At 40.8% G+C, this 14,832-nt stretch overlaps 1 protein-coding gene across 4 annotated transcripts in view; it reads left to right on the plus strand.

The window, feature by feature from the left end:
- Positions 1–14,832, plus strand: part of LOC111233558 (rho guanine nucleotide exchange factor 10-like protein) — a 98,249-nt gene that overhangs the window by 17,550 nt on the left and 65,867 nt on the right. Inside the window, exons 5-14 of one of the 4 annotated variants that reach the window (XM_022761398.1) lie at positions 1,405–1,500; positions 1,595–1,725; positions 3,080–3,175; positions 3,908–4,016; positions 5,167–5,267; positions 5,737–5,814; positions 7,102–7,281; positions 8,466–8,582; positions 11,636–11,728; positions 12,709–12,879. In XM_022761398.1, coding sequence (XP_022617119.1) covers positions 1,405–1,500; positions 1,595–1,725; positions 3,080–3,175; positions 3,908–4,016; positions 5,167–5,267; positions 5,737–5,814; positions 7,102–7,281; positions 8,466–8,582; positions 11,636–11,728; positions 12,709–12,879 — 1,172 coding nt within the window. Of the gene's footprint in view, positions 1–1,404; positions 1,501–1,594; positions 1,726–3,079; positions 3,176–3,716; positions 3,764–3,907; positions 4,017–5,166; positions 5,268–5,736; positions 5,815–7,101; positions 7,282–8,465; positions 8,583–11,635; positions 11,729–12,708; positions 12,880–14,832 lie in introns of those variants that run through there. The other 3 variants (XM_022761400.1, XM_022761401.1, XM_022761402.1) reach the window with 3 other exon arrangements.

Genomic DNA, 14,832 nt, shown 5'->3' on the forward strand with positions numbered 1-14,832 from the left:
CAAATATCTAAAATTATGATGCAGAAAGTGGAAAAAGCTGCTAACTTAAGATAAATTACTTTTGCGTTGATCTTAATGGGAAATCTATTACAGTGCTACATTTGTGTTTTCATGTGTGATCCTTTTTTCCAAACACCAGACTGAAATATTTAGCATTTGTATAAACTTTGCTGTGGAGCACGAAATAGCTTTTTGTGTGAACGGACTGTGTTTCAGTTTGACCGAATGTACTTTATAAGGATCATTATGAATAATGAAGTATTTCCTGTTTGTAAAAGCAGCAATGTCCCTTCACTTCTTAATTGTGGTCATGGCACATTGTGATGTGATTATCTAACATTGATTTCCACATGCCTCACTATGTATTTTTTCTTTCCCATTTGCAACAACTAGGACATATTCATAATGGCAGTGTATTTTTGTGATTGCCTGCGGTGTCAGTGTGACCTATGAGTGAGTTTATTGGAGTGTCATTGTGCTGCTGTAAAGAAAAGTTAAACAAAGTAAGAAAACACAGCGGGGAACTTCTGGTTAACCATGTTTGAAATAACAAGCCATGTTCCCAAGAGGCCCTGTCACTTTGCAGATATGCTGATAGTCAGGCTGATAGCCCAAATCCAGTTGTTTTCTTCTCTGTTCTGAATCCTTTCTGAATGCAGTGAAGGAAAGTGAGCGAGATATAAAGAACATTTGTGAAGCTAATCCTCTTTTGAAGAAAAACAGTTGCTCTTTGTTCATCTCCTGGATTGTGCCCAAGGTTATTTCGAATTTTAGACTGAACACTGCTGAATAATCCATGACAGAATACACATCTCCAATCAGATTAATTGAAAACAGTGATTGTTGCTGTTCAGGGCTTAGGAGAAAGTGTTGCAGACAAATCACAGTTTAAAACCAAATCAATAAAGCTCACTGAGCTAAATTAGGCTGAAACACTCTCAAAGCAGTTAATGACAAATCCTGTCGAGCGTAGAGATAGGATGGGTCAATAGCTCAAACAAGCTGGATACAATCATGTTGAGTCACATGGACAAAGCCATTATAGCAACATGCACAAGAGATGTGCCTGGTCTCCCTGAGGAAAAAGACCTTTAAATGCAAATGATACAATAAGTATGTAAATGTTCAAAGGCTGTGTAAATTCCTAACCAGAGGCTAGAAGATCTGGCATCTTTTATCTATTCTGCTTTGCCAAAAGGATTCAGGGAATGTAGTTTGGAGTTGTGTGTACATGTGTGTGTGTGTGTGTGTGTGTGTGTGTTGTTAAATTTAAAAGAATGATCTAACAACAGGAGGTGCAACTATCAAACAGAAAGGAAGATAAAAGGTAGAAGACAGGCACCACTATTTTTCCATTTAAAAACAATGTTTGTTTACTTTGATGCTACTTGTTTTCTCTGCCAGCATTACGTGCGGCTGAAGCTGGGCCACAAACGGCAGAAGCTTCAGAGGTGATCTATGATGATGTTCCAAGTGAGGACCCCCTCTCTCCTGACGAAGGTTAGTAGCTGCAACAGAATTCTGTTTGTTTAGGATGTTTTGTCCATCCATGAAAATTAGTGTGAAGCTTCTGATGTGTAACATTTGTGTTTAGCAGATATGATTTATGAAGATGTTCAGAGAGACAGTGGCCCTGTGAACGCAGACAATGGGTGGAGCTCCAGTGAGTTTGAGAGCTATGATGAACAGTCTGATAACGAGGCCAAAATACCAACAAGGAGCAAGGTACTCTGTGTGTGTGTGTGTGTGTGTGTGTGTGTGTGTGTGTGTGTGTGTGTGTTTGTGTGTTTGTGTGTCTGTGTCTCTGTCTCTGTCTCTGTCTCTGTCTGTCTGGATGCATTCCTGAAATATGTATTTATCTAACACAAATGATCCTTTCTGTTTATTTTAAATGTCATCATGACCGGCCAGGTTGTTTTGGTTGGTTTCCAAAAAAATCAAGGAGAATATTTCATCATCTGCTCCTCTAGCGCAGTTGTTGTTTATTAATGTATAGAACTCGAAGGAAACTATAAAGACCATGAAAAATGAATAACAGGCTGTCTAGGCTTTCTACTTTCATTGTTGAATGAAGGTAAACAAGAGGCATTTCTGTTTGAAAAGCCTCAGATCTCTTTTCCTCTTCTCTGCCAAGGATACTGTTCATCAGTGCTCTGCAGCACGGCTACAGAGTGTTGGTCTTCCACATGATGGCACTGTGTGCACATTCACATTGTGCTGCGTTTCCTTTATGCTTCACCAGCCTTTAACATGCATGCATCGTTGCAGGCTTAGGGAAAATTTGCAGTCATACTAATAAAGAATTATTTTGCTAAGTTAAATCATTATCAATGCATAGACTTATACCTTTTTCACATTTTTACATATTCAAGTTGTTTATTTATGGATGTAACTACACTGTAATCCAAGAAAATCTAGAGTTAATGCTTTGAGAAAGGAGGGAGACCAAAGGGGGAAAAATGCTTGTTGTACTAGGACAAAAAATGAGTTGCTCCGGTAATTACAGGAGGGTGTGGCGTGACAATCCCCCCACAGTTCTCTTGGCATGCTTTTCCCAGGCCACTGAACAAAAGAAGGGATTCAGCTACACTGGTTGTACAATTAATGAAGAAACCTTGACTATTAGGGCCTCACAACAGTTTTCGGCTAGCACAGCCTTCATCAAAAACACATTGTTTTTAATTAGTCTTGCCCGATTAATTTTTCACCAAGTGTACCTGAAGTTCTCCTCTTGTTCAGTTCAGTGCTTAAGTTGAGCAGCCTGGGAGAGCTGCGACAGAGTTTGCTTCTTTAATACTTGCCCTAAACTACCTGCACCCCCAACCCCCCACCCCTCTGTAAATCAGTGGCCATTAGTCTCATCAAACATAACCCTTTGGCCAAAGCAGTGCTCCAGGCTTTCACTCTCTGTGCTTGTGATTAATTCCCGATGTTGAGTAGCTTGTTTTGCCTTGATCACTTTGCCTTCCGTTTCCCTTTTCTATTTCCTCTCCCCCTACATTTTTCTCCTCCCTTCGCCATTTGTGGCTAAACGCAACCCGCCCCCCATGCCCTGCCCGTCCCTGTCCCACACCTGTAGCTCTCTCCTGAAGTGCGACGGCTGAGGGAGCGGTGTGCCAGGACCAAACGTGAACTGGCCATGAGGCTGTCTGGCAAGCACAACTATGACATCAAGGTATCTCTGCAGAAGCAAGTGAACACAGCGATATCACACTATTTCTTTGGAGAGCTCAAAGCAATCTGCTAGATGTTTGCCAATAGGACAGATGATCACCCAGTGCTGAAATATGCTGTGCTGTATGCTTAGCTAACTCAGAGGCTTAACTGACTCTCTGCACCATCCTTCCCAGCTTTCCTTTGGACTGTGACTTCTCTTTAAGATTCTCTGTTGGCCTCTCTCTCTTTCTCTGCCTGGTTTAATATCAAGACGCATTTATGGGCCACATGAATTATTAAATAATATTCTGCGTATTTACTTCCATAAACACCAGTGCAACTTGCCCCCAATTAATGACCTACTTTCCTGAAGTAGCATCATTTAAAAATACTATTACCCTCGGTGTATTCTGGGTTTGTGGAGTCTGGTTGCAGGTCCTCTGTGATGCTCAGGGTGGAGTTTGTGGTCAGCTAAATTCTCTCACACTGAGCAAAGCAGCTCTGTTACTCTGATGTGGAGCTCACTCTGTTACCATAATCTCTCCATGATATGCTCATAGACTCTCTGATTAGAGGCTGTACAGCGACCCACAGGGAGCCGCAGATGGTGAGATTCATGATGAGCCCACTGAGCGCCACTTCTCTCCATCTCTCTCCAGAGGAGCACCGTAGGTTGTCAAGTCTCCACAGCATGGCACATTCCTTGTGCTCTAACGCTCCTTCGTTGTTTTTGTCTGCTCCTTCCAACCAGGTTCAACAGCTCATGAAGGCGGCAAAAAGTGGAACAAAGGATGGGCTTGAAAAGACCAAAATAGCCGTCATGCGAAAAGTTTCCTTCCTGCAGAGAAAAGATCAATTGGGTAATGCAGGGACGCCTGAAAACTGTAATTGTTGGTCAGCTCGCTTTTTTTTTTTTTTTTTGGATGAATGTTACACTATTTTTAGTAATGGGTACTGGTTATGAAGTTTGGTTTTCTGTTGCTCCCTGCAGTTGACTCATTGAATTGTATGCTTGTGTATAGCCAAGCCAAAGTAGTGTTGGAGGCAGATAGAGTAGAAAGTCTTACTTTTTCTTCATACAAATCCCTTAAGGGAGAAATGAAAGCACTGTGAAAAAGACAGATCTCACTGATTATAAGTATAATAAATAAAACAGCACTCTTTCTCAGTTTTAAGACAGACGATGTGGTTGAGTAAAGCTTTTGATGTGTGAGAGAGAGATGGATGATGGCAACTCCTGCTATACAATATAGGTTGGGTTATAGGAACCCTTGTCTAACAATAGAGGAAGATTAGCATCCATTAGTGGAGTATTGAGGAGCTCCATAAACCACATATACCAGACCCACGCCTCAAACAAATCTCCAAACCATCACAAAGAGGTAAAGAGGCCAGTGCTGCTATTTTTAGGTGTTGATCGAGGGAAATCTGCACAGCATTATATTTCTTTTCCACCAATCCTCTGTTATCATTCCAAAGTCTTTAATTGGAATGGTGAAAGCTTCTGGTATCTATGTCTTTATGGTTATGGGTGAAGTGGGGATTTTTTTGTTTTGAGACTGTCGAACTTCTTTGTGCCAATGCAGAGATGAGAATGTGCTGGATCGTGTTTTTGCAGACACACTTATGTGTGCCTGCTTTACTCCTACAGAGATACAGTATTGTTTTGAAAGTTTTTTTTTTTTTTTCTGTAGGCCGCTCTCTCTCTCTCTCTTGCTTATTTCTCCATTGCTTTCTCTGTCCCTCCATCTCTCTTTTTTTCAGACAGTACAGAATTCTCTTCATATTTTAGAGGTAATAAACTTAGTGTGTCGCAGTGTCTCCAGCTGCAGTGAGATCTGAAAGCAGCCTCTCTGTTTTCCCTCTCTGTCTCATTCTCTGTCTCTGTCTGTCTCTCTCTCTCTCTCTCTCTCTCTCTCTCTCTCTCTCTCTCTCTCCCTCTCCCTCTCCCTCTCCCCTTTTTAACCTTTTTTTATCCTATTTTTCTCCTTCATTTCTGATTGTCTGCAGAAGAGGAGGATGATGCAGGATACCTCGATGTGACTGTGTCAGAAATGAAGCACCCCCCTCCACAACTGAGCCCCATGCCAGAGGGGCTGACCAGCCACCAGGTGCACCTGGCAGTTTTTAAAGATATTTATTTTGTTCCCTATATGTTTAGCCCGTGTATGTAAAAACATGTACTGTACTTAACATCTAGCATTTATATGAATATTCTGTACAACATAGTCTTGAGATAAGGCTCTAAGCTGTCATGTTAAATGTATTAATTTGTTACTTCAGTATTTTTGCATATCTATATGGTGTATTCTCTTTATCCTGTTTGGGAAAGCAGCCAGTTTTACAACAGCTAAAACTATTGCTCTCATGTCATAGGAAATCGAAAGACTCAGACTCCAATGAAGGCCCTGTTCAAACAGACCTACTCCTCCTTGAGTCTTTTTTTTTTCCTGTGACAAACGCATGATTATATTGCAATCCATCAACCCGCGCCGTGCTTAACTGAAAGCATACCGCGCACCGCAGCCCCATCATGTCCTCTTAGTGCTAGATTTCCTGACTGGTCTGTTGTCTCCACAGGTTGTCAGACGCCATATCCTCGGCTCCATCATTCAGAGTGAGCGGAGCTACCTAGAGTCTCTCAGGAGAATCTTGCAGGTGAGTTGTTTAGTCCCCGTTGTCCTCCTCTGCCACTTGCAATATCTTCACCATTTAGCCATTATGAATTACATTGACTAGAGAAGCCGTGATATCCATCAAATTACTGAGGTGTCTCAGCATAAAAAACAAGTATAAAACAACCATCCTCATTTCTGTGGTGCCGTGCTGATGCTAAGAGAGAAAGGGACTTTCAGGCTTGCACAAGATGTGGTACAGCCTCTCCTCTTTAATCTCTTTTTTTTTGCGGAAAAATGAAAACTTGTTATCTCCTAATCACAAAAATATGAGAGGAGCACCTACTGAAATGGAATCAGCAGCAATCAGTGGCTACCTTAAGCACTGCAAAATCTTTCATTGTCAAGATACAATGTGCTACCTTTGTTGTCGAGCGACATGATTGTGTATGCTACTTGGGAAGGCTTTGCACTTTTGAAATCGCTCTTGTTATTCAGAGAGTCCAGCCAAGTGGTAAATGCAATGTCTCCAGACAGATAATATAAAAAGAGGAAGAGCCACAAGCACAATTAGACATCGAGTGCTGTGACTTTCATTTTTACTGTAAAACAGATTGCACAGTTGTTCATGTTGTGCTGCCTGCCCATGTTCCTTCTGTCAATGATTCATTTACCGTTATGGATTTGCAGAGATAAAACATCAGGCAAACAACAAAAATTAGGTCTGCTGTTGCTCAGACGGATTAATTTTTTGTGTTAAATACCGTTTTCATCTTTCATGTTTGGCTTTTACATGATATTATCTATACTTCAACATGTTTAGATTCAAAGAAGTCACGGTTACTGGCTTTGTCATCCACAAAGAACTTGTCAGCTTATTTCTGCAGGCTAGGCTAATATTCCCATGAGTACTGACTGAAGAATCAATCACCATCCCTTTCACCATGTTGCTTTTGCCTCTGTAACTTGGCTGGGAGCTGGTTTTTGCCATTATCATTCTGGCTTTTATGATTACAAGTCACCTTGAATTCTGAGCATGTTTGCTAGTGGCAAATGCTGCTCCATGGGTGAATCCTTTGGTTCGATGTGCTTCCAAGCACCATGACTACATTTCCTCATTATCCACGATTCATAGGATATTTGTCAGCTACCTCTCAGTTGTCTATTTATGCTTCTGAAAAGAAGAAGGAAGGCGGACTGCTGATTCATCCTAAGCACCCACCCACACACACACACACACACACACACACACACACACACACACACACACACACACACACACGCACATCAGCAACAATAAAATCCCAATTTTCTTTCACCATCTCACCAGGAATACCACAGACCATTGATGGAAGCTGATCCACGCATCCTGAGTCCACGGAAGATCCGGCCTATATTTTACCGTATCAGGGAGATCACACAATGCCACTCCATGTTTCAGATTGCACTGGCGTCTCGTGTGGCTGAGTGGGACAGCAGTGAGAAAATTGGAGACTTATTTGTTGCCTCGGTTAGTGTGCATGTGCATGTTTTTGGTATGTATCTTCATGAAATAGAAAATGGAGGCTTATTTGCTGCGTTATATTCGTGTTTCTGTGTGTGTGTGTGTGTGAGTGCGTGTGTTCTTTGTTTGTTTCTGTGAAAAATGCAATCAAAGACTCAGATTCTGGAGAGAAGCACTCATATTTTTCTTGGCATTTCTATCTAACTTTATAACACAATCGCTGCTACCAGAGTTATAATGAGCTACAGGTTTTAGATTGAGCAAACAGGGATAGTTTACCCCAAACATGGAATCAATTACAGTTGTGATGAATATCTCCACTGCATCCAATGCTCTCTGGGATACGTGTTTACAAATTTTTGCACTAGAATAATGGTGTTCAGTGTGAGTTTTCTGTTGTGAGTCTCTACAGTGTGCTCATCCATAAGGTCTGCTCATTATTTCCTTATTAGAGGGGCTGATTCGAACCCTTCCTTCTCTGCTGGCCATTACATTGCTGTTCCATTGATATCCTAGGACCTACCATCAAATGAGGCCACACTCGAAAAGGGAAGTGCTAGGCCTGTGTACTCCTTATTTGGCTGCCCCTTTGTCATATGGCCATGTATCTGTACCTGTGGGGCTTGTAGTAATATCTGAGAGGCAGGATCCTGAAGGAGGGTGTGAGCAAGGCAGGTTAATTCCTCCTTCTGATTTGCTAATTCCCCACCACTCCTCAAACTGCCACTATCAGCTGCCTGGTGTGGGTTTAATTGAGGAGAGAGAATAAATGTCTACCGCACAACAGACACCCCCCCCCTCTCTCTCACACACACACACACACACACACACACACACACACACGCACTCTCTCACTCTCACACACTCTGCAACCTCATTCCTCTTTGCCCAACCTCTTAAATGGCTCGTGAAGGGTGTTGCAGTAACCGGGATGGTAAACAAACCAATTTTTTTAAGTACTATACTTAAATGGCCATTTTCAAGCCTCTCTTTACATTGAAATTACTGATGGGTTGTCCTGCAAACAGGATGGTTAGCCAGACATTCAAGACGTCAAAGGAAATTGCATGAGTGTGTTTGTGGATGCTGGTGTAAAGACAAAATAATCAAACATGGCAGAGCAGGAGACCCTCTTATTATAGGGCTGTTGTCACAAATTCAGATAATTATGCTTGTTTCTGTTTCCACAGTTTTCCAAGTCAATGGTGCTGGATGTATACAGTGATTATGTGAACAACTTCACCAGTGCCATGGCTCTCATTAAAAAGGCATGCATGTCCAAACCAGCTTTTCTGGAATTCTTAAAGGTGAGCTTCAGCCCATGCAGCACAAAATGTTTCTCCGATTTCAAATTAAAGTTACCCAATTGTATTCTTTTGCACCTCTGCTTTTTTTTTTGTTCGGTAGTGTTTAGCAGATGCTTAATCTAGCAAAGCCCCAAAGCTAAAGGCTTCAATAATGCATACTTCTCAGGTTTCCAGAGAGACAGACAAAGACTTCAGTGTGTAAAAAGTTGGCATTTACACAAAATACAAAATTGTTATTTACATTGGGTTTATGGTTGGTATTAAATAAATATTATGGATTATAAATAATATTGTGCTTATCTTGTGAAATAGAGTTATCTACCATGTCATTGTCACTTGAGGCAATATTAAGATTGAAGCACTACATCACCGACTAGTTCTAACCCTGGAAATGTCCAAGGTTGTCCAGATAATGAACATAGCCTGTAATAACGTTGTAAATGCATAATTGTTCTCGGAATCTGACAATAGCTAGTATTTGTGTGTTTCTCTATGCAATTTTTTACTGTATCTTGAAAGGTTTGTAATTTTTATAATAAGGACATTGCAACACCTCTGGTTAATCAATATGTGAAATGGAAAGTGGAAATTGTACTGTACTCTATTTACTTAATATTTCAGATATTAATTAGGGGTTGTAAACAACGAAACATAGTGCCAAGGTGCATACAGAGTGCCAAGAAATGATGAGTTTGGCAATTCCCTGTGCGCACAGCATTCATGCATCAGTATGACCTGGATCATTGAGTTGTAATGCTGAGTTACAGAACCAGATCACACAGCTGACAGCCCTGCATGTTTCTCCCGATAACATGAGTCCCTTTCTTTCTGTTGAAAAGTTCCTCTGTCTCTCCCACTGCCTGTTGCAGCTCTCACTGGCAATGTGAAGACAGACCAAATAAAAAATTGGCTAGACACAGACTGGAAAAAACACTAAATAAATGACAGACTTCATTACTTATTTTTTAAATATTATGGAGGCACTGACTGTGCGCACATGACCATAAGCACGCAAGGAACATTTACAGGGATGGGGACTATTAAATTTTGAGTTTGAATTCAGTTCACAGACATTATGATGTAATGTGCTGCATTTGCAGAGAAAAAACTTGGTGTGTTCAGTATAAATCTGCTTGTTTGTAAAGTTGTTTTTGGTAGAAATGAAGTTTTTAAAGTTAGCAAACCACCACTCAAGCATTTTTAGTGCATTAAAGAGCAAACAGCCCGTCTCACTGACATCTTGACCTGGTCTTGTGTGCTGGAAAGATTTTACTTGGTGCTCATGGAACTTTTCATGGCATCCACTCAGGGTTCACCTTTGGTTTAGCTGTTCAAAGTTGTGTATCTGCCCAGTTACTGAACATTGAATGTAAAATGTAAAAATAGTGTCTTTGAGTTTGCTACCTTCCTACCGTCGCCTATGATTTAATGGTTGGGTGGCTACTGACCACTGACCACAGGTGTCTCCATTTAGCGATTGCATATATGGTGTTATGCTAGGTTGTACTAGAGTTGCCAAGAGGCTTCCTCTTAATGCCCGTTTACTCTGAGCATTCTTAGACTGTCCCAGATGAAAGAGAAACAGTGGCCTTCTTCTTCTTACTATGACACAAATCCCCCAATGGCTGACTTAAAATAGAGCTTTGGCGAAGACGGGCTGTGACAAAAATGTAGGGCCAAAATAACACGATGGATTAATAGTTAAATTATAACATGAAATAATGCAGATTACACTAATATTGGTATCCTGCTACTCTACAAGTTGCTTACTTAGGGTGATTAGTTAGGTCACATAACTCTTCATAGAGGATGAGTACAATGGGAGTATGTGAGACTATTCCTGATTGGCTAATTAAGTACATGTCAATTTGAGTGAACTTCACAGGTGGTTGTGCCTTTTAGAGCTCCGCTTGTTGCAGTCTGAAACCTTCATGAAGGTACTTGATCTGTTTATGTATCTGTATCCTATCCTTTGAGCGTTTGGCAAGGACATAAATTACTGCCATAATTTCATAATCTGTTTTAATTTGATGAATGATAATATATGAATGACGATGATAAGAAAACACCAACTTTTTTAAGGTAGAAATTTTTAATCAGATTTCAATATTGACAAAATCAGACATCACAATATATTTGACCACGTACTATGTCTTGTTGAAAAAAATGGTGTAAAGTTTATTGATATAAATTGATGTTATCCAGTATGTGATGATATCGCATGTGACAGTGACTGATGGTCTAATAATGTGAATATGATGACCTAAAAAGTAGAGGTATTCATCATTCATTTCACTCAGCTGGAAACATCAGATAAGCTCAAAGATATTTGTGAATTCAACAGATTGCAGTGTTAGGAAAACACAGATTTGGGCTGGATCATGATATTATAATTACCAAAATCTCAGGCAATCTACTCATATCAGAACATTAATATCAATCTAATTTATTTTATAATATAGTATAAATTAAATTGATATTCAGCTCTAATCTATGTGTCATCTTAAAAGAGCAAAAAGTTTCCAAAGCCTAAGGAAAAGTAAGTATAAACTTAAAAATAAACCAGATTATAGCTACTGCACTTTATAGCAGATGGTGACAGAACTCTCACGTTTCGGGACATATATAACCCTAACCCTAACAAATATACATAAAACATGTATGTATCCTTTTTTATGTCCGTCTCACAGTTGATCTTATCCAGCCTTCACTACCAAACCATCTTTTAAATGTGTCCAGTGGTTTGCCTTTTTATACTGGTGGTGTCATCATGCCACAGACTTGACACTGCACTGAAACAATATATTCTCCTGACCTACACCCACAGTAATACATTAGACATACACACTCAAAAAACCTCCTCTTTCATTCTCTCCTATGACTACTAGACCCTGATTTTCATACCTTATTCACCCACTCACACGCCTACTCACGGTCTATAGAGCTTTCTGATAAGCTCCTCTTGAAGTAGGAATAGCGTAGTTGCCTCTTAATGGCCCTTTTATGCAAGAATGTTTTTCAAACCACAATTTTTTTTTCCCTCTTGTTTCCAGAAGAAGCAGTCATCTAGTGTTGACCGGATTACTCTGTATGGCTTAATGGTGAAGCCCATTCAACGATTCCCTCAGTTCATATTGCTCCTGCAGGTATAAAACTGTCGTTTGTACAGGGCAAGTCATTTAATTTGTTTTAATTAAGTGAATCCCTTCAAGTCTTACTAGCTAAAACACTTCCAATATGAGAAACTTGAGTTAAAGTAAAGCTTTAGCAGCACATACACTAATAAAGATGCAACGCTGCAAGGCCACAGAATTGATTATGGATTTTAACTTACCCAAAGTACAAGAAGCCGTACCTCACATACTTTACACCAGGGTTTGCCAGAGATTGAAAAGTAGCTAGACCCATCAGGTTTTCATAGTGCTGGCTTTACATCCCAGCTCCTCCACTTTCTATTCTGTGCAAAGATTTGGATTTGAGCTTGACTTGCTGGATCTGCAGCAGCTCATTTCATCCCTCAGTAGGCATTGATTATCCATGAATTCAAAAGATAAGTTATGAATGTGAATCAGGCATTTTCTTCTAGCCTAAACTCAGTACTCCAAAGAGGAAGTGTATGTATTAAATCATACATTATAGGGAACTACAGCTCAAGGCATTGAGGTACATCTGAGATGCATATCAAGATAATGCTAAGCTTTCAATGAGTCATAGATGCAGGACAAACACAGGCTTGTAACCTCCACAGCCTTTAGTTATACAAACTTTGATCATTTGGTGTCTACAAATTTATTTTTATTGGTTTGTTTTAGCCAACACTGCTTACAGAGGAGTATGACTTGCAATACAATGAGCTGTACAAAGTTTACATAATCACTGGTGAGTCAGTGTGGTGTAACCTAAGTCCTCTGAAAACTGTGACAAGCACACACCTAAACTCAAACAGCATTTGATCCAGATTTGAACTTTTCAAGGTGAAGGCAACACTCTCAAAAAGAACACATTATTTTGTTAGAATTCAGTATATTGCAGGTTACAGATGAAGGTATTAAATCATAAACAGAGTGGTTTGTATTTTTTAACATGCTGTGTCTTTACTTAAAACTTTCCTTGTGACCTTCTCTAGGACATGCTGAAGAATACACCGAAGGGCCACGTGGATCGTCTGCCACTGCAGCTCGCTCTGACGGAGCTGGAGATGCTGGCTGAGAAGCTGAATGAACAGAAACGAGTAGCAGACCAGATTACAGAAACTCAACAACTAGCCCGCAGCGTCAGTGATCGCCTGCTCAGTAAGGTGACTGGATACACATGCGCTCCCTCGTGCAGATGTACGTGCACTTGCACATGCACGCATGGCCCAATCAAATCAACTGTGAACCAGCCTCTGAGCCTTTTAACTCCTCTACGTTGTTATCACTGTGAGCCAAACACCTATGAATTAAGCTAGTATATAGCAATCGCTTATATCACTTTCCCACACATTAATCTAGGGAGACATTTTTATTTAGAGAAATTATCTCCTAGAAATGATGCCCATTATCATCCCTAAACAGTACCAAATGCAATGGCAGAGGCGTTGCCTCTCCATTACCACACTGAAATTACAGTCCTGCCGCTGCAAATCTGAACAAATGCTGCTCTGAATAAGAAGAATTAGGGGGTAAATGAGACATTTAATTGGAAACTGTAAGAGAGCTATCTCTTTCACCCTGTCTCTCTCCCTCTTCCTCTCTCTCTCCACTTTACCTCCCCTCTCTTCGCCACTTGCACTCTCTTGCTTACCTTCTCACTCCACTTATACACTCTTCTTCTCTTTCTAGTGTGTGACTGCATCTTCGTCTGTCTTCCTCTCTCTCACCCTCCCCCTTTTTATTTTTCTCTATCAGCCCTTGCTTTCTAGGACTCTGAGATGAGCTGATTCGGCCAATCTCCCCTACTCCACACAGAATTCCATTTGCTGCGGTGACACTGCAGAATTCCAATAGGAAACAGTCTACTCTATTGCCCCCATAACCATCCAATGAAATATTCATTCTTTGTCTCAAAGTATCTAAGTCGCCAGCATAGGACAGATAACAATGGGAGTAAGAATGGGTTTCGCACACACTCGCACACGCACGTGCTTACACTCCCACTCACACACGCACATGTGCTTGGTGCAATGTCCTCTGTGCCAATTGATGCTTGAAGACTTAAAGGATGTATTCTTATAGCAGCCCACCTCTTGAGGGAGCTGTATGGTTCTGTAGCCATCAAACGGCAGTCCCAGTCAGTCTAATGATTCATTTTGTGTGCTATCTGAGCCACGGCCAAAAGCAGCTACAGATTGCCTGCAGATAGGACAGAGGCATTACTGCACTGCAGGTTGTAGAATGGACACAGCAGAGAGATTCATTATTCGCTCACATTTTTGTCTTTTGAACAAACACCAACATCAAAGTATCAGGATGTGAGCTCCTTACTTGGACTTAACCTGCTGCTTGCAGTGTAGTAGCTTCTCTTAATTTGTAATGGCCCTGGATTAGATTGGCGCAGTGTGCATAAAAGTAAAAGTCTTGAGTCAGTCATAAAAAGGAGCTGGACCAAAGTGATAAAAAAAAGCTTTCTGTTGCTATTTCCTTTTGCCAAACATATGGAAGACTGGAAAGCGCAGCATTTGCCAACGTACTGTAGCACAAATTGCATCTGTTATTAGATGCTTTAACTGTGTGTGTGTGTGTGTGTGTGTGTGTGTGTGTGTGTGTGTGTGTGTGTGTGTGTTGTGTATAAAGGTGTGCACGCAGCAAACTGTTAATACATTTCCATCCCTGTGTAGTTGCCCTGTTGTGGTGGAAATTATTGTGAGTCCCAGCTAAGCCAGTTTGGGGTTTGTGGTAGTAGTATGGCGGATGGCACGGTACAGACAAAAAGACAAAGGATGATCTGAGGCGTTTGTTCAAAGATAATAATAAAGGTCTCTAGCAGCTCCATTTAATTGAAGGCTGCCTTTCGGTTGCTCTCTCATCACTTTAAACATCTGCAAGGCGAAGATAGTGAAAGAGCATGTGCAGTTTCACAGAATGAACGGTTTAGAGACGTGCGCTTGTGCTTTCTCTGTGTATACGTATACACACATTAAATGGCATTCAGCAGCACAAATTTGTTGGTAATCCTTGATGAGACATCTGTTCCTCCAAGCCTAATTTCTGTGTCCTCCAGGCACTGAACTCTGGAGTACTGGCCCTTTGTGATGCTGTCTCCTGCGCCT

The sequence above is a fragment of the Seriola dumerili genome, unplaced genomic scaffold (assembly GCF_002260705.1).
Source record: "Seriola dumerili isolate Sdu_G_001 unplaced genomic scaffold, Sdu_1.0 BDQW01000409.1, whole genome shotgun sequence".
NCBI lineage: Eukaryota > Metazoa > Chordata > Actinopteri > Carangiformes > Carangidae > Seriola > Seriola dumerili.